General features: G+C 48.3%; 1 protein-coding gene across 3 annotated transcripts in view; it reads left to right on the top strand.

The window, feature by feature from the left end:
• The window catches only part of LOC138521875 (E3 ubiquitin-protein ligase TRIM39-like), a 498,159-nt gene that overhangs the window by 34,047 nt on the left and 438,063 nt on the right, over nucleotides 1–26,049 (top strand). The window contains exon 5 of one of the 3 annotated variants that reach the window (XM_069635033.1): nucleotides 7,997–8,154. The exons of the other annotated variants lie outside the window; for them this stretch is intronic. Coding sequence (XP_069491134.1) covers nucleotides 7,997–8,111 — 115 coding nt within the window. The 3' untranslated portion in view covers nucleotides 8,112–8,154. Of the gene's footprint in view, nucleotides 1–7,996; nucleotides 8,155–26,049 lie in introns of those variants that run through there. 3 annotated transcript variants of the gene reach the window in all.

Here is a 26,049-nt window from a genome sequence, read left to right as displayed (position 1 = left end):
CTGGGCAATCCGGGCTGAAGATCAGCCTTCAGCGACCTCAACAGCTGACTCGTATCATCCGTGAACCACCCGACAAGCTAATGGTAAGGTGCCGCCGCCATTAGCAGACACGAGATTTCTTACTGGAAAATGGCTGCATGTATTTTTGTTAGGGCCGCTGCCTAGCAACAAGCACTGCGGCGAGCCACGCTGATTGGGCCAGCTTCCCCCTTTAACCCCAGCGTCATCGCTGGAAGGCGTTAGCCGGCTCGCAAATCCAAGGCGCGCACTATAAGGCGCTTGCCTGTCTCTGGTCTGTCTACGTCCATATCAAGGACGCTCTTATACGCCACGTCACACTGCGTTTTGTCTGTGGAACTCCTCATCTAGCCTTTCAGCACCTAAACACTGCATCATATGCACTACGGACTACGAGACACTCAGGTACTGCACAATAACGTGGGCCTCTTCTCAGATATCGAAATGTTGTATGACAGAACACCCTTATAATCGATTCTAAAATTACAAACACCATTGCTCTCCACCTGCACTGCCCCCTTCAGCACAACCTGCTTTTATTTAATCCTCATCCTGTATACCGCACTAGCCTATGTAAACTTGTAACAGCCTGGTAAATTGCCTAGTCTTCTCTGTGGTACAGCTCCTCGCCCCTCTGTAGCCTACGCAGATCCCTCCACCGATCTAAATCATTAATTGGAAGGATATTACATCCAGATCATCTTGCCTCTACTAATGCTCTGATCCGAATATACTGTCATTACTAGCATACCCCATTAACTAAGTTACTGCCAACTCACTGCCCCTCCATGTTTCTATGTTTTGATTAATATACTGCATTTAACATTCCCTAACAATACTGCTATTGCTGACACTCTGCATCTAGCACACCTTGATATTTGTGCTGCTGATATTGTATTGCATATTAGTCAACCTTCGCATTGCCTTCTAGCCAACACCATGATTCTTTGTTTTTGGTTAATATACTGCATTTAACATGCCCTGCAAATACCGCTATTGTTGACACTCTGCATTTAGTATACCCTGACATTTCAGAATCCTGAGACCTTATCGGTCCTAGCCCACTTGCCTTACCTCACCTGAACTTTACACCATACGCTAAGTTTACGAATATCAAATATAGCCATACCTACTTCTCCTCATAGGATCACCCCACTCTAGACATAGTGATGCTAGTTTGGTTATTTATCACCATGTTCCCATACTACGTGGTCCCAGAAAGCATTCTATGCACAGGTAATCACCTATTGATCCTCAGAAATGGATTATCTAGGTTAGCATGCCCCAGACACCACCCCATACCCTGCCCAACTCCGTTCCTGCCATCCACTCCTCCGTTTGCAACTAGCTTTACCCTTGCACCCAATCACCCTTCCACTCTTAAGCTCCCAGCAGACCCCAATACTAGCCCTATTGTTGGCAGTGCCAGATTATTTCGCCTCAGATCACGCACCAAAACACAATCACTACCCACTCCCTATCACAACGCCCAACCCACGCAAGTCCAACTACTCTATACTCAGCAAAAAACAAATGTTACGTAATGCCCAGGCCTCGATCATCCCACCCAAGGAGGTTCAATGCCAACCACCTAACAATGACAAAATAGATAAGCCTGAGACACCATCCAACTTCAAAAGCGCTCTTATCAACGCTTGGTCTCTAAGAGCCCATGCCATCGAAATACATGATCTTATCACTGAATAAAATCTGGATCTCCTGATAATCACAGAATCTTGGCTTCACCAAGCCTCAGGCCCTTTACTTGCTTTGGCCTTACCACCTGACTATAACATCCTAGGATCGGATAGAACACATGCCATAGGTGGAGGCGTAGCTATTATAGCCAGGACTAACATACAACTCAGATCAATATCCATTGAAGACATCTCAGGTTATGAATTATTGCTCGCAATTCTTTCCATAAATGAGAAAACTACTATCAATATCATAGTGATATATAGAACTCCTAGCTCAAATAGTCACCCAGAAACAGATAATCCCCTTCTACTCGCTCCCTTCATTAAACCCAATACAAAGTGCATTATCCTTGGAGACCTGAACCTAGGATATAATGACAACCAAGACCACAAAGCTGCAATATTACAAGCAGCTCTTAAAGACATGAACTTTACCCAAATGGTGAATGATCCCACTCATATCAAGGGCAGAATTCTGGACTGGATTCTGACCTTAAACACTAGACTAACCATTGACTCTATCACCCCAATTGGCTGGACAGACCATCACTGTATAACATTTACCATCATGATTGATGCTCCCCCTCCTCCCAAACCTAAACTACTGGACACCGTCAAAACCAGAAATCCCTGCAAGCTCACTGTAGAGAACTTCACCCCCACCCTCCAAAAAAATCTGCTATCCAACTCTGTCACCAGTGATGATCCTAATATCATTGCAGACTATTACCACAACTGCCTCTCCCTTACCATCGACGAAGTAGCACCTATGACAAGTAAAACATGCCGCACGGACAAAAGGTCCCACTTCTGGTTCAAAGAAGAACTAGCATCTTTAAGAAGAACCAAACGCTCTCTTGAACATGCCTCCAACAAACATCCCACCTCTGATTCCGCCAAAGCTTTCGAGGATTCAAACAAAATCTATAAATCAGCCATAATATCCCACAAAGCCAACGCTTACTACTCACGTATAAACAATGCCTCCTCTGATGCCAAAGAACTCTTTTCCATCCTCAGAGAATTAGAAAATCCGACGCCCAACACCACCACAGAAAAGGCCAGCAAAGAATGGTGCACCACTATTCAAGACGCACTCGCCGCCAAAATCACGCTGCTACAAAATAAAACTACCACCAAAAGATTGCTTCTAGCAGACAAAAACTCCGTAATCACCAACGCCTCTCCAACCCCTCTCGATAATCCAATGCCTCCTTTTCATTTCAGCCCAGTCTCACAAGAAATAGTACTTAACACTATCACCAAACTCAAAGCTACCAATTGCAAAGGCGATAGGGTCCCAGCTAAACTAGTTAAAGCATGCACACGTACCCTCACCCCCACTATTACCAACTTTGTCAACTTTTCCTTTAACTCTAATACAGTCCCAGCCAGTATCAAAAAAGCCTGGGTCAACCCACTCCTCAAAAAACCAACACTGGACCCCACAGTACCTACTAACTATCGACCAATAACAACGGTACCATTCCTACTCAAACTCATTGATAAAATAGCATACACACAAATCCAAGCACACCTTGAACAGAACCAACTGCTAGGAACCAGACAATCGGGTTTCAGGCCCAACCATAGCACGGAAACGGCCCTCCTGGACCTCAAAATCCAGATGGACACAATTAGAGATTCAGGTAAACTCTGCATCTTCCTGCTGTTAGACCTCTCTGCAGCATCTGACCTTGTGGACCATGATAAACTCTGCACCTCGTTAGCCAATGATTTTAACTTTTCCAGTGATGCCACAATGTGGGTGAAATCTTTCCTGGCAGAACGCACTTCCAGAGTGGCCATAGGCAAGGAAGCTGCTGATCCTATACCAGTGCCCATAGGAGTCCCCCAGGGCTCATGCCTCTCCCCTACATTGTATAATGCATACACCAAGCTCTTCTTCTCTGCCCTTGACGATATGGGTATCATCTATACCAATTTTGCAGATGGCACCCATATCCGTATACCCATCTCAGGGAATTATGATCAGGACACCCTGGTCATCAACAAAATCTACACGATCACCCAAAACTGGATGGCATTAAACAGTCTGTCTTAACGATGAGAAAACTGAAATTCTCATCGTAGGATCACCAACCAAAATAGCTTCACTTCACCTGGACTACACCTCTATCAATATAGACGGCTCACCAATTCCAGTACTCAAGCAAGTCAAAACACTAGGTGTCTACCTAGACGCTAACCTCACGATGACCAAATATATCAGTACCCTCTCTTCATCTACCGCATACACTTCTAAACTGATAGCGTTAAGCCGCCAATTCCTGACCCCAACCAACTGCCTCACATTAGCCAGAGCATTGGTTTTATCTAAATTGGATTATTGCAATGTACTATTGCTAGGAAGCTCAATGGCCAACCTCGCCAAACTACAACTCATGCAAAACAAGTACTAAGGGCAGCATTAGGAATAAAAAAGTCTGATCACATCTCGCAGACTAGGAAGGATGCACACTGGTTACCCATTGAAGCCAGAATAATCTTTAAAACGCTTTGTATTGCACACAAATGCCTTACCAAAAAAGCACCTATTTATCTGAATAATGTAGTTCAGAAAAAAGTAACTACTAGAACACTAAGATCTAATGACAATCACTTCCTACTGGTTCCCCGTTACAACAATACTAGAGCAGGGGGTAGCAGTTTCCAAGTACTAGCACCCAAACATTGGAACTCCCTCCCTATTCACATCAAAAAAGAGACCTCATTCCCCACTTTCAAAAAGCAACTGAAAACCTGGTTATTCAACCAATACTACTACCCGTTTTATTTTGTTTTTTTCCTACACTAGCATAATGTTCATCTGCCAAAATCTGCAACGTTATCGTGCTTAACCTGTATAACCTGCCTTCCGCTATTTTTTACATGTATTGTTTGTATGACCAACTATCTTGCTTGTATGACCAACTATTAAGATGTCTGTAACCACGCTGTGATACCCCAGGGTCTGGCCGTGTAACAAATGAAATAAATAAATAAACCCTGGGGGTGGTAGTATGAGGGAGTATCACATGGGAGGAGACAGCCTCCGGGGAGCTGTCATGGCTCCATCGGGTGAGAAATGGTATTCCCAATGTTCCCTTGAGAATAACCTCCCCATGTCTGAAAACCTCATGGCGTATTGCCATGTTTACACTCCCTTTCCCAAGAAGAGCAGGGAAACCCCTTTTATCAGATCTGTGAACCAACCTTGCCAATCTGATGCAATTACTTTTTTCAATTCCACTTATCAGTCCATCAAAAGTGATTTACCATCAAAACCTTTTAATGCTCCTCCAAAATCATTGGACTTCTATTCCCTGAGTTCACGAAGTACTGGGACGAAGAAGGGAGATCGAGCAATGTGGAATAGGAAAGACTGCTAACCTAGTGAGCGCTCTAGTGTTTCCAGACACACACCTGTGCCCGGGAAATTTAAGCATCCCAAACTGAGAATGGAAGGCAGCTGCTGTGGCGACTGGCGAGAGAGCGTTGCACCTCTCTGCACGAGGCGGAGAGACGAGAAGCCAGAACCGGTATGGTGGGGCCAGGCGGTGCACCACCAGAGGACGAAGGAACTGCTAAGCCGTGGGATGCTGTGAGAATGCTTGGAGCTGGTGAAGAATTCCTGGGCATTGGTGAACAGCAGTATTCTGCTTACCAGAGCCGAGAACACAGCAGGTGTGTCGAGTGGAAGCCACGGAGGACCGCCGAGTGAAGGAAAGCAGAACGTGAGAGGGAGTCTGCAGGGATTCCTTCACCGGCTGCCCGCGAGAGGAGAAACCAACGCCTACATAGACCGGTGAGTCCTCCTGAGAGCAACAGGGATACTGAGGCGTGTCAGCGAGAGTGCCGAAAGCGAACAATTGAAGGTTCAATACATGAGAGAAAGCAGAGAGATGACATGTGTAGGAAAGGGCATTTAAATCGAAAATAAACCCCTTTCTAACGTGTAAATGTACACAGTGTCAATATGAAAAGAGCAGAACGAAGATGATATATCAAGAAGATACATTATCCAATATCAAAAACAAGCAGCTTTTGGAACAGGCAGAAGACCCAATTAAGTAGAAGTCCTGGCAGGAGAGTACACCAGGCAATCTCAAGTGTATAACGCAGAGGTCCTGGCAGGGGAGTATGCCAGGCAAATTGAAGTGTGTAGAACAAAATTGGTGTGCAAGCATTGTACTTGGCCAAAAGAAGCCCAAAGAACTGTTCTGAAAGAAGCCAATATTGTTAAGTAAAACAAGTAAAGTGTGCAAGTGCTGCCCTGGCCAAAAAAAGGCCCAAACAGTTGTTCTGGAGAGAAAGTACAATTGTAAAGTCCAAGAGTTATTGTGCATATGTTGTGCTTGGCCAGAAGAGGCCCAAAGAACTGTTTTTGAGAGAAACCGAGATTTTGAAACCAAACCGTTTTTGTGCAAGTGTTATACGTGGCAATGAGAGACCCAAAGAACAGTTGTGTGTGAAACACCCTCAAGGAGTAAAGAAAAATCCAGTGGAAGGGAATTACCCTCATCCAGTGGAAGGGAATTACCCTCTGGAGTCAAGAACGTCATCCTTGAAGGAACTTTTTATTTAAGTCCTCTTACTTTATTAACACTTTTTCAAATCACTTAAGGTTAAAGAAAAAAGTCCCTTTTTCACCATAGAGTTTAGTTTTAGTGTGAGGGTCAGAATAGAGATTTGGACACTGCGCAGTTTGTTTTGACTTCCTGACTCAGACAGATCTTTAGTTTTGGTTTTAGGTAGGTAAATTCCTCTTAGTGCTGGGTCAGAGGGGCCTTTTCCCAACCCTTTTATTTTCAATAAGTCTTTAACCCAAAACATGGCTGACTTGTATGCGACTCTCATTTCTGACTCCTCACACCACCCTCTCCTCCCCTGGGGTCTCTCATTCAGAATGTATCCAAATGTAGAGATTCCCCAGCCCACCCTCTCCTCTCCGGGGGCTGTCATTCAAAATATATCCTAATGTATAGATTCCCGAGCCCACCCTCTCCTCTGCTAAGGGCTCTCATTCAAAATGTATTAGAATGTAGAGATTCCCAAGCCCACCCTCTACTCCCAGTGGGTCTCTCATTCAGAGTGTAGAGATTCCGCAGGCCATCCTCTCCTCCCCGGAAGGCTCTCATTCAGAATGAATCAGAATGTAGAGATTCCCTAGCCCACCCTCTCCTCTTTGGGGGGCTCTCATTCAAAATGTATCCGAATGTAGAGACTCCCAAGCCCGCCGTCTCCTCCCCAGGGGTCTGTCATTCAAAATGTATCAGAAAGAAGAGATTCCCGAGCCCCCCCTCCCCTCCCTGGGGGTCTCTCATAGAGAAAGTATCAGAATGTAGAGATTTCCAAGCCCACCCTCTCCTCCCCGGGTTCTCTCATGCAGAATATATCAGAATGTAGATATCCCTGAGCCCACCCTCTCCTCCCCGGGGGTCTGTCATTGAGAATCTATCATCTAAAGGTAGAGATTCCCAGCCCACCCTCTCCTCCCCTCCCCGCGAGTCTCCCATTCAGAATGAAGAGATTCCCAAGCCCACCCTCTCCTCCCCAGGGGTCTCTCATTCAAATTGTATCAGAAAATAGAGATTCCTGAACCCCCTCCTTTCCTCCGTGGGGTTCTCTCATTCAAAAGGTATCAGAATGTAGAGGTCCCCGAGCCCACCCTCTCCTGGGGGTCTCTCATTTAGCATTTAGAAAGTAGATTCCCCAGCACCCCCCCCCCCCCGCGGGTCTCTCACAAAAATGGGGCTGCATTAAGTGACGGCCGCGAGGCGGAGGCTAAAGTAAATGCCAGCTGCGAACCGGAGCATAAATTACCTGCTGACCGCGAGGCGGGGCGGCTTTGGAAGAGAACCCCGGACAAGACTAAACCACATAACAGCCGCAATACGGGACAGATCCCGGCCGCGGTTACATCAGAGGAAACGGAACACTCAAAGAGCGAACCCAGATGGGAGGGGGTTGACGAGGCAGTAACTGTAACCCACGAAGGAAAAGACACGAACTTAATAATACCCGCTCCCCGCTCAGGCATACAAACATTACTTGCCTGGTACTCCGGTCGGTGGCAGCACGTGGAAGGGAAAATTAACTGGAACAGGGAAGGAGACATCTTGGCAACCTTCGTTCAGAGAGGAAGGGGGCGGGGCGTATAGGGATATTTATAGACTTAACCACCAAGTACATCCTGATTGGCCAAGAGCCCTCTGTCCCCTATATAAGGAAGAAACTAACAACGGACTGTGTGTGTTTCATCTGATTCCTTTCAGAACGTCCGAGCTGAGAGAGAGAGAGCCACACCGGAGACGCTTTGGGCCTACGAGGATTAACTTAAGAAGGCTACAAGTGCATCCCTACCAAGGAAAGAGCAGAAGATTGAACTGAAAATATATATTTTTTTTATTTTTTTTTCCTGAATAAAAGGCTGTTCATTTCTAAATTCCGGTCCTCCTGCCTCATCCTTACAAATTTGGTGGCAGCAGTGGGATCAGGCAGCACGCAAATGGAGGCCACCCTAAAAGCCCTGGCTAAAGGACAACAGCAACTTCAACAAGCAATCCAAGTGCAGTCTCACCAGGCCCAAACTGATCGCCAAACCCTGCAGCAAGCCTTACAATTGCAGGTCGCCGGTCAAGATGCTTTAAAGAAGGTGACTGAGGCTGTGGTAACTAGAGGGAACCCTATGGCCCCAACGCCAGTCCTACAGAAGTTCCAACCCGGGGAGGATCCATGCTATTTCTTTACCAATTTTGAAAGAGTAGCCCGAAACGCCCAGTGGCCAGTGGAGAAATGGGGCCACATCATAGCCCCATTACTAACAGGAACCATGCAAGGGGCTTATCAAGCGGCTAACCCAGCTGGAGATACCGCGTATGCAGATATTAAAAGGACCATACTAGAACGTATGGGAATGGACGATGAAGCTTACAGAATAAGGCTCCGAGAGACCAAGTTAAAGCCAGGGGAAACACCCCATCAGTTGTACTATCGTATCCAGGATATAACGGACAAGTGGTTAAAACCAGCTAATAGTACTGTTTAAGATGTGGTGGATAAAATAAAACTGGAGCAATTTACTGAGGCTCTACCCCCACCCATGCAAAGGTGGGTGAGACAGCACCACCGACCCACGTTGGCAGAAGCCATAGACATTGCTTCCGCCTACCAGAAGGCAGGTTCGGTCCGGGGAACGACTTTCGAGTTACCAAGAACCACTATTATGAAGGGACCGGGAGCAGTGGAACCCAGAACCCCACGGGTGGAACCAAAGATTGCAACCTGGCCACAGACAGTGTTTCGATTGTGGTGACTGGGGACATATTGCAAGATTTTGCCCGAAAAAACCCAAACCAGCGGAACCAATGGAAATTGGGTACATTCAAGGAAAATTCAGGCGAAGCAGAGAGCCCTACTTCCTGAACGTGAGAGTGAACGGGACGCCCAGCCAAGCCCTGCTTGATAGCGGAAGTGAACAGACGGCAGTCAGACCGGAAGTAAGTGGAAATGGGGGTGGGACGATGGCTCCAATACCTATCAAATGTGTACATGGTGATACTAAGACCTACCCCTCCAAGGAAGTTGCCATAGAGGTTAAGGGGGTTGAATCTATAATGAAGGTAGCCATCATGCCTCTCTTACCAACCCCGGTGTTATTAGGAACAGACCTGCCATCCTTCCAAGAGTGTGTAAAAGAGGCTGAGTGGCTACAAACCGCCCCATTTTCCCAAGTAGACTTAGGGAGTGCGGCCCTAAAACCTCACAAGAAAAGCAGGAGTGAAGTCAGAAAGTGAAAAAGGGAGTGGACTGAAGGGAACAAATTTACGGGCTTGATAGACTGGTTACCCGATGTTAAGCATCCTTCATATCGCAGTGAACTGAGGACGGACCCTACTCTGAAAACAGCATGGGAACAGTCCATTGTTTCACCTGAGAAAGGATCGACCTATCCTTGGTTCAAATCATCAAAGGGACTTCTATATCGAGTGACAAAGGGTCAAACAACAGATGAAATTGAACAATTGTTAGTTCCCCTAAGTTTTAGAACGACCGTGATAAAACTAGCTCACAATGATACCACTGGGGGTCATCTGGCCAGGGAAAAAACCCAAGAGAAAGTGCTTAAAGGGTTTTATTGGCCAGGGGTGTATCGAGACATGGGTCGATACTGTGAAGAGTGTGTAGTATGCCAGAAGACTAATCCCCGTATACCCCCGAAGGCTCCATTACATCCAATGCCTCTAATAAAAGAACCTTTTTTTCAGGTAGGGATGGATATAGTGGGCACACTGGAACCTAACAGTCACAGCCATCAATATATCCTGGTCATTGTGGACTATGCCACCAGATACCCTGAGGCCTTTCCCATGCGGGGTATCAGTGCGACTAATGTATGTAACCACTTGGTACCTTTCTTTGCCCGGGTAAGTCTACCGGCTGAAATAATCACAGACCAAGGAAGGAATTTTGTCTCAGGGGTCATGCAGAAGGTATGACAACAACTAAAGATTAGGCAACTTCGAACGTCGGTTTATCATCCGCAGATGGATGGCCTTGTGGAAAGGTATAATAAGACCATTAAGCAGATGTTAAAACGGGTCACTGAGCCATCAGGAGCAAACTGGGACAGAGCCTTACCCTGGGTCCTTATGGTATTGCGAGATACCCCTCATTCCTCTACAGGATTTTCAGCATTCGAGCTGTTGTTTGGACACAAACCAAGAACAGTCCTGGACATTGCAAAAAGCGAATGGGAAGAACAGGAAGAGGAAACCCACTTGACAGACTATTTGTATTTAGTTTATTTATAAAGCGCAGCCAGGCCCTGGGGCATATGGGCGCGTAAGGTAAAGCTGGTTACAGGGTTAAACAGAGTTACGTTACAGTTACAGGAAGGATACAGTTACAAGGGTATGCAATCAAAACAATACAGTATGCAATCAAAACAATACAGTCGGCCAGGTTCCAAAGTAGTTACAGGTAGGAGCTGGCATAATAAACAAGTGCATGCGCGGAAGTTAAACTGTCAGGAGTCCGTGTTATGGAGCCAACATTTCGTGCTATATTTGAACCGGTTGAATGACGGTTCTGCACGTAGATGTGGGGGGATGGTGTTCCATAGTTTGGATGCTTGTACCGGGAAGCTGGCTCCACCCGAGTTGAGGAGTTTAAATCTCGGTATGGTCAAGGTGTTGGTTTGGGCTGCTCTAAGAGGTCTCAAGGCGGAGTGTGGTGTGAAGTGGTTAGTGAGGTATGCTGGAGCAAGGTTGGCCCTGACTTTGTGTGTGAGGGCAAGCGTTTTCAGGGATATTCTGTGCTTGACAGGGAGCCAGCATAGGTTACGTCTGGTCTCAGATATGTGTGCTTTTTTGGGGATGTTCAAGGCAGCTCTGATAGCATTGTTTTGGACTACTTGTAGTTTATTAATATTTTTATGGCTGGTGCCCAAGTAAAGGGCGTTACAGTAGTCTATTTTGGAAAGGACTAGAGCTCTCGCTAGAGTGATACAGTTGGGTGCGGAGATGAATGGTCTGCATGCAGTGATAAGCTTGCAAGTGTAGGCAGCTGATGACACTACTGCGTTGGTTTGTTTAGAGAGGGATAAGGTAGCATCAATGTAAATACCAAGGGTTTTAGTGTTATTAGAGACTGAGATGAGATTGCCATCAATGGTAAATGCTTTGAATGAGGGATTGAGATTTTTAAGTTTGGCATGAGTGCCCAAGATAATCAGCTCGGTTTTATCGTCATTGAGACACAAGCCATGGTGTGCCATCCATGCTTGTATAACTGAGTAGATTTCATTGAGGGTCGTACTGTCTATTTCGTAGTCACCCGTGATAGGAAAGAGTATCTGGGTGTCGTCCGCGTAATTGGTATACGTGACACCCAGATAGTCTAGGATATCGAAGAGGGGTTTCGTGAATATATTATAAAGTGTCGGGGACACGCATGAGCCTTGCGGGACACCACAAGGTACTGGGGCCGGCTCGGCGGAATCTGTGGGAGAGAAGACCCTCATGGTTCTGTTCGCCAGGAAGGAACTGATCCATGCCGTGGCTGCATCTGAAAAGTGGGCTGCAGATTTCAGGTGTTGGCAGAGTGTTTGATGATTAACCAAATCAAACGCTGCTGACAGGTCAAGCAATAAAAGGAGTGCAAGTTTGCCATGGTCTTTCAAGGTTTGGATCTGGGTGGTAAGGTCAATAAGTGCAGTTTCCGTACCGTGTCTTGGTCGGAAGCCTGATTGCCTGAGCCCTAAGAGGTTGTTGGCTTCTAGATAAGCCTGTATTTGTAGGTAGGCTGCTCTGTCCAGTATTTTTAATAGGAAGGGTACCGTCGTTATTGGTCTGTAATTAGACGGGTTAGCTGGATCAAGCGTAGGTTTTTTGAGGAGTGGAATGACCCAAGCGTCTTTAAGATTGTCAGGAACTAATCCAGATTTGAAAGAGGCATTGATGAGATTGGTAATGAATGGCGCAAGATCGTGTGCAGCTGCTTTAACAATCGGGGCAGGGCAGGCATCGCCTGAATTACGAGAAAACCTAACAAAATTGAGAGAAGTGGCTCAAGAGAACCTTGGCAGAGCCCAGACAACCCAAGAAAAATATTACAATCGTACCTCTCGGGTACGGTCTTTCCAAAAGGGGGATAAGGTATTGGTGTTGTTGTCTACCTCCTACAACAAGATGTTGGCACAATGGAGAGGCCCATATAAGGTTTTGGATGTACTAGGACCCGTCAACTACCTAATAGAACAACCAGACAGAAAAGAAAAAAACGAGAACTATCACATAAATCTATTAAAGGAGTGGAAAGAACCCTTGGTAGTCCAGACCATGTGCATATCCGATACCGGAGAAGAGTCAGAGCCAACCGCACTTCAGTCAGTTCAATGGGGATCAGAGTTAACAAAAGAGAAAAAGACAGAACTGTTGAGATTCCTTTCCCCTTTAAAGCATGTGTTTTCCTTCGTACCTGGCAGAACCACCCTTATGGAACACAAAATAGAGACCCCTCCGAATCAATTTGTTAGAACAAGACCATATAGGCTGCCTGAAAGTAAAAGGGCTGCAGTCCAGCATGAGGTAGAAGAAATGTTGAAACTGGGAGTCATCGAACGTTCTACCAATCATTGGTCGTCTCCAATAGTGTTAGTGCCAGAACCGGACGGTTCCACACGGTTTTGTATGGATTATAGGAAACTAAATGACATTTCAACTTACCAGGCCTATCCTATGCCTCGCATAGATGAATTATTGGAGAAGCTGGGGCGGCCCAATATTTGACAACCATAGACCTTACTAAAGGTTACTGGCAAATCCCTTTAAGACAAGAGGACAAGGTCAAAACAGCCTTTGTGACTCCATCTGGATTATACCAGTTCTCGGTATTACCGTTTGGCCTACATGGAGCACCGTCTACTTTCCACTCACTAATGAACCAGATATTATCACCTCATGGGGACTACTGTTCAGCCTATTTAGATGATATAATAGTGTTTAGCAACTGTTGGAACGATCATCTCATCCATCTGGAAAAAGTAATAACCGAACTAGACAAAGCCGGTTTAAAAATCAACCCAAAGAAAACCACAATAGGAGCACAACAGACCAGATATTTGGGATATCTGGTTGGAGGAGGGAAAATCCGACCTCAGTTGGACAAAGTGGATGCCATACTACAGCTTCCTATGCCGAGTAACCGCAAACAAATCAGCCTTTTTAGGGTTTGTAGGTTACTACAGGAGATTCATCCCTTTATTCTCTTCCATAGCAGCTCCGTTGACAGAGGCCCTGAAATCTACCTACAAACAAACTTTGCACTCTGACCCTGAGGCCCTTCAAGCCTTCAATCAGTTAAAGAAGGCCAGCTCAGCTCTCCCGGTTCTACGGTGTGCCGATTTCAAAGAGGAGTTCTTCTTACAGACAGATGCATCCGGTTCCGGGCTAGGTGCAGTGCTTTCACAGGGGGTTGAGGATAATTTATACCCTGTTGCCTTTATCAGTCGAAAACTCTTGGCACATGAAATGGCATATTTGACTATTGAAAAGGAGTGCCTTGCGATCAAGTGGGCTGTGGAGACTCTGAGTTATTACCTCTTGGGGCGAACTTTTACGGTATTCACGGACCACGCCCCTTTACAGTGGCTTGCAATTCATAAAGATTCCAACCAAAGAATACTGCGTTGGTTTCTTACCCTCCAGGCTTTTTGTTTCAAAACCCTACACAGACCTGCGGCGTTCCAGGTGGTGCCGGATTACTTATCCAGAAGTGTAGATCAACCCGAATGGCTCGATCCTTCAGGGAGGGTTTGTGAACGTGTGGATGCGGAGGCCGGGCCTGAATTAAGTGACGGCCGCGAGGCTGTGTGAAATGCCGGCCGCCAGAATGCCGGCCGCGAGGCCGGGGCTGCATTAAGTGACGGCCGCGAGGCGGAGGCTAAAGTAAACCCCCGCCGCGAGCCGGAGCATAAATTACCTGTTGACCGCGAGGCGGGGCGGCTTTTGAGGGGAACCCTGGACAAGGCTAAACCACATAACAGCCGCAATACGGGACGGATCCCGGCCGCGGTTACATCAGAGAAAACGGAACACTCAAAGAGCGAACCCAGATGGGAGGGGGTTGACGAGGCAGTAACTGTAACCCACGAAGGAAAAGACACAAACTTAATAATACCCGCTCCCCGCTCAGGCATACAAACATTAAACTTACCTGGTACTCCGGTCGGTGGCAGCACGTGGAAGGGAAAATTAACTGGAACAGGGAAGGAGACATCTTGGCAACCTTCGTTCAGAGAGGAAGGGGGCGGGACTTATGGGGATATTTATAGACTTAACCACCAAGTACATTCTGATTGACCAAGAGCCTTCTGTCCCCTATATAAGGAAGAAACTAACAACGGACTGTGTGTGTTTCATCTGATTCCTTTCAGAACATCTGAGCTGAGAGAGAGAGAGCCACACCGGAGACGCTTTGGGCCTACGAGGATTAACTTAAGAAGACTACAAGTGCATCCCTACCAAGGAAAGAGCAGAAGATTGAACTGAAAATATATTTGATTTTATTTTTTTTCCTGAATAAAAGGCTGTTAATTTCTAAATTCCGTTCCTCCTGCCTCATCCTTACATACACATATACAATAAATAATACACAAAATAGCAATACACAGAAGTAAAACCAGAAATGACATGCACTTATACATACACTTATTGACATTGATAGTTAAATAGTTAGAAAGCCGCTGTATCAGACGATCAACAATCAATCAGCAATTAATCACAATCAGTGTCAAATTCATAGTTGCCACCATGCATATTTAATAAATAAGATGTATCAATAGTGTGTTAAAATACATAAAAGCAGGTTACCAAGTTTAAACAATTTAAACAGTAAAACAATAAACGAAAAACTGATAAGGAACTCAGCAACTTGGCAGCATATATTGAGATATTGAAATATTGAAATAATCAGGGTCACCATATCCTCGTCACCTTCTGTGCCCCATTTAACCGGGGCGTAGATAGGTTAAAGTGCATTTTCATTTCCTTCTTTATATACCGTAATTAAATGTGTTTCCACCACCTTCCATACTCTATGCAAGGCAATATGCAAACCCCTATTATAGGTATTTAAGCATTTCTCCCAGAATGACAGATCCTTAATGGTGTCAAGTTGGTATACGAATTTACTCAAGTGTTTCATGTATACTGGACCCAATCCTGCACATTCTGTCAAAACATGTCTAGCTGACTCAGTGTGTGCCTTTTCAAGGCACACACGACATAAACACTCCTGTTCCGGCAGAGCAAGTGAAGGGCCTGAAACACTCTACACCGGAATCCTATTAATACGTAATAGAAGAATGAATCTCCTCAATTGAATTGAAGGAGATAAGACTAAATAGGATTACATCTTCTTGAAGGTGTATAACATATCAGGCTCAAAGGTATAGCGTTTCAACAAGCTGAAATCTACAACATTTTCATTCCAGTCCCACAAGTCTAGGCGTTTTTCAAAGCAATGCCAGAGATTGAAATATTCTTCTCCCCATTTGGGGATCCAACCTATATCTTTAAATAAAAAGTTCATACTCTTTCTAAAGCTGGATTTCATTTCCAATATCTGCTCTAAATTACCTAGACTTCTGCAGCATGGGATCTGGCATGGATTCACATGCTCGTGAATATTCCCCGTCGTCAGGCTGGGAATCCTCTGTAAAGAAAAAATCAGTTTCATTTCTGAACTGTCTTTCTCCTAACAACCAATCACTGAGCTCATACTGCCCCCAGCCAATGACTGCCCTCCACCCAAGCCCCTCCCCTGGCAGCCATCTTCAGATTTTTACTGCACGTTCCAGTGTTGGGAGTCCTCGTGTTTAGCTCTCGTGCTTTTGCTGCGTTTTTTTTGCTTTTTGAGAGATTTTGCTCTATTTTTCGGTTTATTGAGCCTTGCACTCCATCGATCTACCTTCCGATTGACGAGGACCCGTTTCTCAGATTCTTCAATGCCCCTCAAGGGCGGATTTCGTCGAGTTTCTTCGTGGAGGCTTCCAGAAGATTCTCGGGCCTACACCGCGTGGACCATGTCGGAGGAGAAGAAGGATTCAGCCCCTCTGTTCAGACTTTGCTCCACATGCGGCACGAGGAATGTTTTCGTGGACGACAAGCATTCCTAGTGCCTTTACTGCCTGTACCCGACGCACATGGAAGAAGATTGTGCGTTTTGCCAGGAGATGCCGCCTCGCACGCTGCGGGATCAGCATAAACGAATGGCGGATTGGCTGAAGGCCAAGACCTTTGCTCCGGGTGGGTCCCAGCAGCATGCCTCTCCCAGTACCAAGAAACCTGAGCGGGCTTCTAAGAACTCCCCGGCTGCCAGGGAGCATTCGTCGTCACCGGCCTCTTCTATCACCAGCCAGCTCTCAGGCGCTACGTCTAAGAGGAAGTCGGACCATCCAGGCAAGCTCAAGGTAGCCCTGGAGAAGTCAGCGACGGAGAAGGCCAAGGGGGACCGTGGTGCTGACCTGTCCCCCAAGGAGAAGAAGGCCCATCAGGACAAGGCACCGGCCCTGCCAGTGAAGGCTCAGGCGCACCCTGCGAAGGCCCCGCCTTCCCTTGAGGTGGTGGTGGCTTCCCTCGTGAAGGCCGCGGAGGCAGACCCGCGGGGTACGCTGCCTAAGGTGAGAGTCTCCCTCCCTGCCAGGAGGGAAATGTCTTTCAAGCCCATCAAGAGGACCCCGGTGAAGCAGATGCCGGTTTTCTCCCCGTGACCGTCCACACTGGACGTGAAGAAAGGGGGGGTACGGAGGTACTCCAGGGCACGGATATCTCCTCCGAGGAGGAGCTCATCTGCCTTCAGACCATCCATGAGGGGGTTGGCGACGAAGGTAACGTCGAGGCCACGCCCTATGGCTAGGGCGCAGAGGAGGGCGACGGTGAGGGTGATGACGGCAAAGACACCGTCGAGGAGGACGACGAAGGGCAGCAGGATGACTAGGGTCATGGCTTTACCCCTGCCCCACAGCTTTCCCCCGCCTGACTCCCGAGGGGCCTCCTAGGGACCCGGTGCCTCAGCCGCCCCAGAGGGACCTCTCGTGGTCATTCTCTCTACCCTGCACACACTGGTTTCTGAGATCCAGAGGAGGATGCCTGTTACACCAGTGAACCCTCCCTCGGCCCCCTTGCCGGCCGACACGCTGGCTACGGGGGAGCCACCGTCCAAGAAGAGGAAGAGGCACCCTCCTCCTCCTTGCCACCCTCCGTTCCCGTCTTCCCCCCAGAGGGAGGAGACGTACCTGGATATGGATATCCAGCGATACAACGACTGGCACGGACGACGACGGGGGTTTGGGTGAACTCCCGTCTCCACCTCCCAGGTCTTCTCCGCCGGACAAAATTGGCTCGTTCCACGCGATGATCTCCAGGGCTTCGGAGCTTTTCCAGCTCGCCCCGGAGGAGAAGAAGAAGGAAGGCTTCCCTTACCAACTTCGGGAGGCGAAGAGGAAGACCATAATTTCGGTACCTCTCATGGATGACATTTGGGACGAGGGCCTGGCCCTCATGAAGAACGGCCCCGGCGAAGCGGGACAACCTCGAGAAGAAGTAGAGGGTCCCGGACTCTGCCCCCAATTGCTTGCGGGCCCAGCACTCTCTGGACTCGGTGGTCTTGGCGGTGGCCAAGAAGAAGTCGTCCGGCACTTCTACTTCAGCTGCACCCACTCCTCCGGACAATGAAGGGAAGAAGTTGGATGCAATGGGACGATGGGTTATCTACTCGGCGGCAACGACCATCAAGGCCGTCAATGCCCTGGCAAACGTAGCGCGCTACGACCGGGAGTTGTGCTTCAAAATAGCACCCCTGCTGGACTTCCTCCCCGATGACAAGAGGTCAGAAGCAATCAAGATTTTGCAGGAGGGCGAGGTGGCGTCCGACCACGCCATTACGGTGGCCATGGACATTGCCGATGCGGGCTTCCGCCAGATGGGCAACAGCGTTTGCCTCCGTCGCCGTGGCTGGCTCAAGGCCACTAATTTTCGCCAGGAGGTCCAGACAAGGGTTTTGGACATGCCCTTTGACAGAGACAACCTTTTCCGGAAGGCTGTTGATGAGTCTCTGCAGGCCATCAAGGCGGACACGGAGACGGCACGCGCCCTAGGCACGTTGCAGCAGCAACGGCCATCCAAGTCTCCCCATTCTTCGAAGGGTTACGGTGGGGGCTCCTCTTCTAGCGCCAACCCTCCCGTTCCTCAGCCCAGGAGTCTATCCGGAGCCGCTCCAAGGCCTTCGGTGGAGGGAGTCGCCGCCGCCAGGGTTCCCAAGGAGGCCCCAAAGCAGGACTGAACCGGCTGTGACATCAGGCCCCCACCCGTGCACCCCGGTGGGAGGCCGGCTGGCGAGCTTCGTCAGCGTGTGGAAGTCAATCTCCACCGACCGATGGGTGCTGGACGCTGTCACCCATGGACACACCCTAGAATTCCAGTGAAATTGTCCCCGAATACCAGCGGTGGCCCGGCAGGAAAACCACGTCCCGCAACTGCTGTTGGAGGTCCGGGCCATGCTACGAAAAGGGGCGATAGAGCTGGTTCCAAAGCGACTGCGGGGCTCTGGAGTTTACTCGCTGTACTTCCTCGTGCGCAAAAAGAACGGGGGCTAGAGGCCGATTCTTGACCTGCGATGACTGAACAAGTACATAAAGTCTCAGAAGTTCCGTATGGTCAGTCTTCAACACGTTCTCGGACAGCTAGAAGAGGGGGACTTTCTGTCGTCGTTGGATCTGGATGATGCGTACTTCCACATCCCGATACACAAGGGTCACCGCAGGTTTCTGCGCTTCGCCGTTCAAGGGAAGCATTATCAGTTCAAGGCCCTTCCCTTCGGACTGAAGTCAGTGCCAAGGGTCTTCGCCAAGTGCCTGGCGCAGGTGGCGGCACATCTGCGGCTGCAGGGGATCCACGTCTACCCCTACCTGGACGACTGGCTCATCCGGGCTGGCTCGCGCGACACCGCCGTCAAACACACAGCGAGGACCGTCCTCCTGCTGACAGATCTGGGGTTCTTAGTGAATTAAGCCAAGTCCTGCTTGACTCCATCGCAGGACGCGCTGTTCCTGGGATCCCGTCTCAACACAGTATCATGCCTGGCGTCACCGTCGGAGGAGAGAGTGGCGGCCATCTTGGGCATGGTGCAACGGCTGCTCGCTATGACGGTCGCCACAGTGAGGACCATCAAGTCTCTGCTCGGCATGATATCGTCATGCATTTACCTCATCCAGCCCTGCCGGCTGCGGATGGGGCCGCTGCAGGAGTTCCTCGACGCCCGTTGGATTCAGGTGTTCAGAAGCTTCCAAGACAAGATCGCTCTCGACAAGGGTTTCCGTCGAGCGATAAGATGGTGGGGCGTTCGCCCACACCTCACTGGAGGCGCAGATTTCCAGGTCCCATCGTATCCGGAGACAGTGATGACGGATGCCTCCCTGGAGGGATGAGGTTCCCACACCGGGAGTCTCCACGTCAGGGGCCTGTGGTTGCCGGAGGAGAAGTTGTTGGACATCAACGTACTGGAGCTGCAAGCAGTTTTTTGGGCCGTCAGATCGTTCCTGCCGTCCCTCAGGGGCAAGATGGTGCGGATCTTCACAGACAACACCACCACAATGTTTTACATCAGAAAACAGGGGGGCACCAGGTCTCCAGCGCTCTCCAAAGAAGCGCAGGACTTATGGCATTGGGCCGTCACTCAGGGGATGTTCCTCGTCCCGTTTCATGGTTGCCGACTCACTGAGCAGAGAACTCCGCTTGTGCCACAAGTGGGAGCTTCGGCAGGACCTAGTGGAGAACCTGTGTGGCAATCCGAACGCCAAATGCCAGAGATTTGCCAGCAAGTTTCCCCAGGAGGGGAGCATAGGGGACGCATTCTCATTCCCTTGGGAAGGCCTTTTTCTGTATGCGTTCCCCCCGTTGCCGTTTTTACTTCGAGTCATCAGTCTACTCAAACAGTGCCAGTGCCGGATGATTCTCGTCGCACCGGCGTGGCCGAGGCAGGTCTGGTACCTGGACCTTCTCGGCCTGTCAGCGGCACCGCCAGTCAAGCTGCCAGTGGTCGCGGATCTTCTCGCCTGAGAAGGTGGCGCCATGCTTCACCACGACCCAGGGTCTCTGAACCTGAAGGCCTGGCTCCTGCAGCGCTAGAATTCGGTGGCTATGATCTCCCGGCGGACTGCAAGGAAGTTCTCGCCAAGGCTAGGGCATCATCTACTTTGAAATGCTATGGACTGAAGTGGAAGAGATTCGCTATTTGGTGCCGTTCTAAGAAGAGCGACCCGCTGAGGGTCAAGGCCCCTCAGGTGCTTCCATACTTGCTGTTGTTGGCCAAGTCGGGGCTGGCCCACGCCTCCTTTAAGATTCATCTTGGGCCGGGCCATCTCCCGCTACACCAGATCCCCAGGACGGCCATCCTTGTGGTTGCATCGATTGGTCAAGGAATTCGTCAAGGGACTATTCCGCTCGTTCCCGCCGGTGAAGGCTCCTGCCCTGGCGTGGGAACTCAATGTGGTGCTGACTAGGCTCATGGGTCCTCAATTCGAGGCTCTGCATTCTCCACCACTCAAGTTTTTGCCGTGGAAAACGGCTTTTCTCGTGGCCATCACCTCTGCACAGCGAGTGGGGGAGATCCAGGCCCTATCCTGTAAACCACCTTACTTGACTTTCCACGAGACGAGGGTGGTGCTGCGGACGCACCCCTCCTTCATGCCCAAGGTGCTGTCGGACTTTCATCTAAACAAGCCCTTGGTGTTACCTGTGTTTTTTCCGACTCCTTTGTTGCCGGCTGAAAGGACTTTGCTCTCGCTGGATGTGGCTAGAGCGCTGAAGTTCTACCTGGCCCGCACGAAGAGTTTCCGGAAGACTTCTCAGCTTTTTGTTAACTTTGGTCCTGTGAACCATGGGAAGGCCCTCTCCAAGGCTTCCATTTCCAGGTGGCTTTCCGGCTGTATCTCGCACTGTCACTGGTTGGCAAACCAACCGCTGCCTGGCTGTCCGAGAGCCCACTCTACCAGAGTGATTGCTGCTACAACAGCGTTCCTGTCTGGTGTGCCCCTGCTGGACATCTGCAGGGCTGCTACGTGGAGGTCGACGCACACCATCACGAGACTCTACTGCATCGACAGGGATCCCAGGGAGGAGTCCAGAGTCGGCCAAGCAGTGCTGCACAACCTGTTGGCTTGAAGGTGAGCCTCGTGAGGAGGTAAGAGATGCTTATGTTGAGCCTTGCCACCTCCCGTGGTTGTGCATGTGTGTACTGCTATGTATTCTTTATTCATGAGTATGTGAATCCCTGCCAGAACCCATGCTGGAGAAGGAACAAGTTGCTTACCTGTAACTGTTGTTCTCCAGCATGGATTCACATGTGAACCCTCCCGCCTACCCCTCTGCGGCTCTTCTCTTGGTCCTACTGCCACTTTACGTGCTGCCAAATCTGAAGATGGCTGCCAGGGGAGGGGCTTGGGTGGAGGCAGTCATTGGCTGGGGGCAGTATGACCCAGAGCTCAGTGATTGGTTGTTAGGAGAAAGACCGTTCAGAAATGAAACTTAAACAGATTTTTTCCTTTACCAAGGATTCCTAGCCTGACGACGGAATATTTATGAGCGTGTGAATCCATGCCAGACCCATGCTGGAGAACAACAGTTACAGGTAAGTAACTTGTTCCTTTCTAGGAGAGGATTAGATGGTCCATTCACAATTTTTATGTGCATGATAGATCTCTTCTTCAGGACCAAAGATTTGAGTGAATCAATACCCCGAGCCTCAGTATAGCCATGGGGACACACTTAGGTAAACCCAGTAATTTCCTCCAAAATCTACCCTCAATCAGCTGGAGACACTTTAAATCAATATCTACCAGACTCTCCAGGCCGTAAATGACAGCCGGAACAAGACACTGTAGATACAATTGAATAGTAATTGAATGCTGTCCACTGTAATACTTGTATGTTTTACTTATGTACCTGTAACCAAGAGACCTCACAGTCGCATGTAACCAACTTAAACCAAAACTCTGCTACGCAATCATGTAACAGCGCCACAATGCCTCTGGGCTGCATGTGCGCTATACAAATGCAAATAAATAAATACAATTGTCTTATTCCAGCCAGCGAATATCCTGTCCTTCTTCTAGCAAACTGTGCAATAAGTGCAGTCAATTGTGCTGCCTTCCTAGCACGGCCTTCGATGCATATTTTAAAGCCCGCTCCAGCCTCAAATTCGACCCCCAGATATTTGTACTTCAAAGTATAGGCAATCTCAGTGTCCTGCACCAGCAGCCTGAGTCTGGCTATTCATTTGCCAGCAAATAACATAAGCTGTGTTTTTCCCCTGTTAATAACAAGCCCGTTCTTATCCGCATAGGCCCAGAGAGCGTTGGCTATGCGTTGGATGCCACTGAAAGTGTGATCCAGGAGCACCAGATCGTCTGCATAATCCAGTACCGTGCAATGCGTGTCATCTATTTTAGGGGGACAGCCTCTTGTCTGGGACAAAAACAGGGGAAGGTCTGAGGCATAGAGATTATATAATAGAGGAGCCGTGACACAACGCCGGGCTTAACCAGACAGATTTGAATAACGGGCCTGGTCATAGCCCCACCACTATCCAGTCTCAGACACACCGTGTTGTTACTGTGTAGTAACTAGGTAATAGAGTATCCCCGATGGGCAGCCTAATAAATCTAATTTGCGCCAGAGCAAATCCCTCCTGACTGTATCGAAAGCTGCTTTAAAGTCGATAAAAACAGCATATAAAGGGGGATTATTTGGGCCTTGTGCTTGCTTAACCAAGGAATCCACACTGGTATCTATCCAAAATACTATCATGTTCTACCCACTTTTGTAATTCCTTAAGAAGGAATGAAGCAAAAAGCTTCCCAGTAGAGTCCAACATAGATAGCAGTCGGTAGTTACCAGAGTCCAGGGGAGAGACTTTTTTTAGTATTGGAACAAGAATTGCAGTTTGCCATGAGATCAGAATTGTGCCTTCAGCGAGGACCTTATCAAATAATATTTCAAGTAGGGAGGACCAAAAATGGGGATTATGCCGTCAAGCCATTGGGTCCAGGAGCCCGAGAAGATTTTAAACGCTTAATTTTCATATATATGTCCTCCTCGATAATCTTAAATACCAAACCAGACGGTTTAAACTCTATCTGAGAAGGCAATGGCCCCGGGGGAAGGAATTACGCTGAGCCAGGAACACCACCCACTCATGCTCATTAATGGGGTTAATCATAGATTGTTTAATGCATCCCTTTGCTTCACCCAAGATGGCCCAAATGCTACGCGAGTCACCATTACACAAAATAGTCGCTATTTCTTGCCAGGCCGGCAGAATGTAGAGAGTCCGATCCTACCCTGTCCTCCCCGGGGGTCTCTCATTCAAAATGTATCCGAATGTAGAGATTCCCGAGCGCACCCTGTCCTCCCCGGGGGTCTCTCATTCAAAATGTATCTGAATATAGAGATTCCCGAGCCCACCCTCTCCTCCCTGAGGGTCTCTCATTCAAAATGTATCAGAATGTAGATATCCCTGAGCCCACCTTCTCCTCCCCGGGGATCTCTCATTTAGAATGTAGAAATTCCCGAGCCCACCCTCTCCTCCCCAGGGGTCTCTCATACCAAAATGTATCAGAATGTCGAGATTCCTGAGCCCACCCTCTCCTCTCCAGAGGTCTCTCATTCAGAGTGTAGATATACCCCAGCTCACCCTCTCCTCCCCGGGGGTCTCCCAGTCAGAATGTAGAGATTCCCCAGACCACACTCTGCTCTCCGGGGGTCTCTCATTCAGAATGTGCCTCCCAGTAGTGGCTCCTTTGCCCATCCTCACTCCCCTGCCGGTCTCTTGTTTCTCATTTATCACACGTGTGGTGCTGTCTACCCCTCTGTTTTATAGGGGATGTGCCTCCCCTCCCTTCCGCGCCTGTTGATTCAGAGCCTTCCTTTCCCATCTTTAGGGATGGGGTCTCTTTTTTCTCCCCCTTATCTCACCGTTTAGACCCCCTTACTCTCACTTGTCACTGGAGGCCGAGGGTTATATACAGCATCTTTCTATAATTCTCAGGTGCAGTGAAGTGAAGGCTCTGAAGCCCCAGGAAGATGCCTCTGGAATGGAGACGACGCTGCAGAGCACCACGCGACATGCCCACCTGCAGGAAAAGCTCACAGAATTAAAAGGTAGATATGAGTCCAGGCCCACCCAAGAGGTGATGCTGATCGGGAAGGCTTTTCCAACCATCTCAACGCACTTATTTAATTGAAATGCATGTAAATATGCACAGCTCAATGAAAAACCAATATGTCAGCATTCTTGTACTTGTATCAGGCACAGGTAGATAGCAAGCAATGGGGAGCGTCACAATGGTTGAGTCCAGGTGCCGAGAGCCGCATACCCTGAATGCTATTACCTGCTGCACCGAGTGTTTAGAGAAATTCCTTATATAGCAAGGTCTTCTGTTTTTTCGTAAACTGTAGGCATAATGGTGCTGCGCGGTTAGGATCGTGTGCCACAGTGCTGGCGCATAATGGGGGATCTTTCTCTTCCTGTTCATTTGCTTTTGGGCATTTATTTATTTACAGTCTTGCCAGGGTGTGGCATCTGGAATTGCTCTGGCTTCCGAATTTGACCAGTTCCTTTGCTAGGCACATGTGTGGCTGGGTTACCACAGCCTTGTATGTAATAAAGGCTATTTTAAAGAGTATTTGGGCCGTTAGAAAGGTTGGGGGAGTGCAGTCAAACTGTTTGATGCCGATGATTCGTGTGGCGCGAGGGTTGAGGGGGGAGGTCAGAGAGGAGTAGGTTTCCACTTCCAGGTGGGCTAGAACTGAGGACTACTGCAACCCTGAATCCCGAGGCTGGCCAGAAAGATTTGATAGTGTGCAGTCCTGCTAGTGGCTACCAAGCCGTCTGGGCATTTTTGTCACTTGGCGATAGCTTCGGCATTAACTCTTCGAGGTCCATGTTAGCTAGCCATGATTGAATGAGTGTTTGATTGGATGAGTGTTTGATTGGATGAGTATTTGATTGGTGGGGTTCCCGACAAGCAAAAACCATGTCGATTATAAGAAATGAACCGGTCATCCATGACTGCATGAAAAAACTAAATGCATATACATTTCACTGATAATGCACTTGTTGACTTGTACATAAAACTCATTACATAAAACTCATCAAATCTAGCAAAATATGTAGTGGTGTGAAAAAAGATGAATTGGAAAATTAAATTATAAATAGTTAAAATAACTCCTAAAAAAGGATAAATGGAAGGACTGGCACAAATCATTAAAGAAGGGGAGCGGGAGAACTTAGAAGGGGACAATAAAAGGCTAACCAGTCTTTTACCATTTTACTTTAGAGAAGGGAGGAATACAACTTTAAAATAAATTATAATGCAGAAAAAATAAACCAAACGGTTGTTGATATTAAAAGGAGACGTGCCAAAAGACTTCTTTCATTAAAAAAATGTGTTGCAAAAATAAAGAGATTTTATTTCGGTCAGAAGTATTGTGGTGAAAAGACAGATCCGGTAGAATATGTGTGGCTTGGACCCTCCTCTTCCTGCAGTGGAAAATGAGCAGTTCTGCAGTCGCGGCTGCAAGGGCTGTTGTCGCCCTATACCATGTGTTGGAGGTAGTAATGACGGATGTACATATGTTGATAGTGTACGGTTAGTAGTTTTGCTTCCCTGTGATTTTCATTGATAAGAGATGGTTCAAGGCCTAATAAATAGTAGTGCATTTGTATACATTCTGTGCTTAATTGAACCCATCACCACCCACACTCT

Source organism: Ambystoma mexicanum, chromosome 13 (genome assembly GCF_040938575.1).
Source record: "Ambystoma mexicanum isolate Mex_15411 chromosome 13, UKY_AmexF1_1, whole genome shotgun sequence".
Taxonomy (NCBI): domain Eukaryota; kingdom Metazoa; phylum Chordata; class Amphibia; order Caudata; family Ambystomatidae; genus Ambystoma; species Ambystoma mexicanum.
Note: the sequence above shows the minus strand (reverse complement) of the source record. Positions and strands in the feature narration are given on the sequence as shown.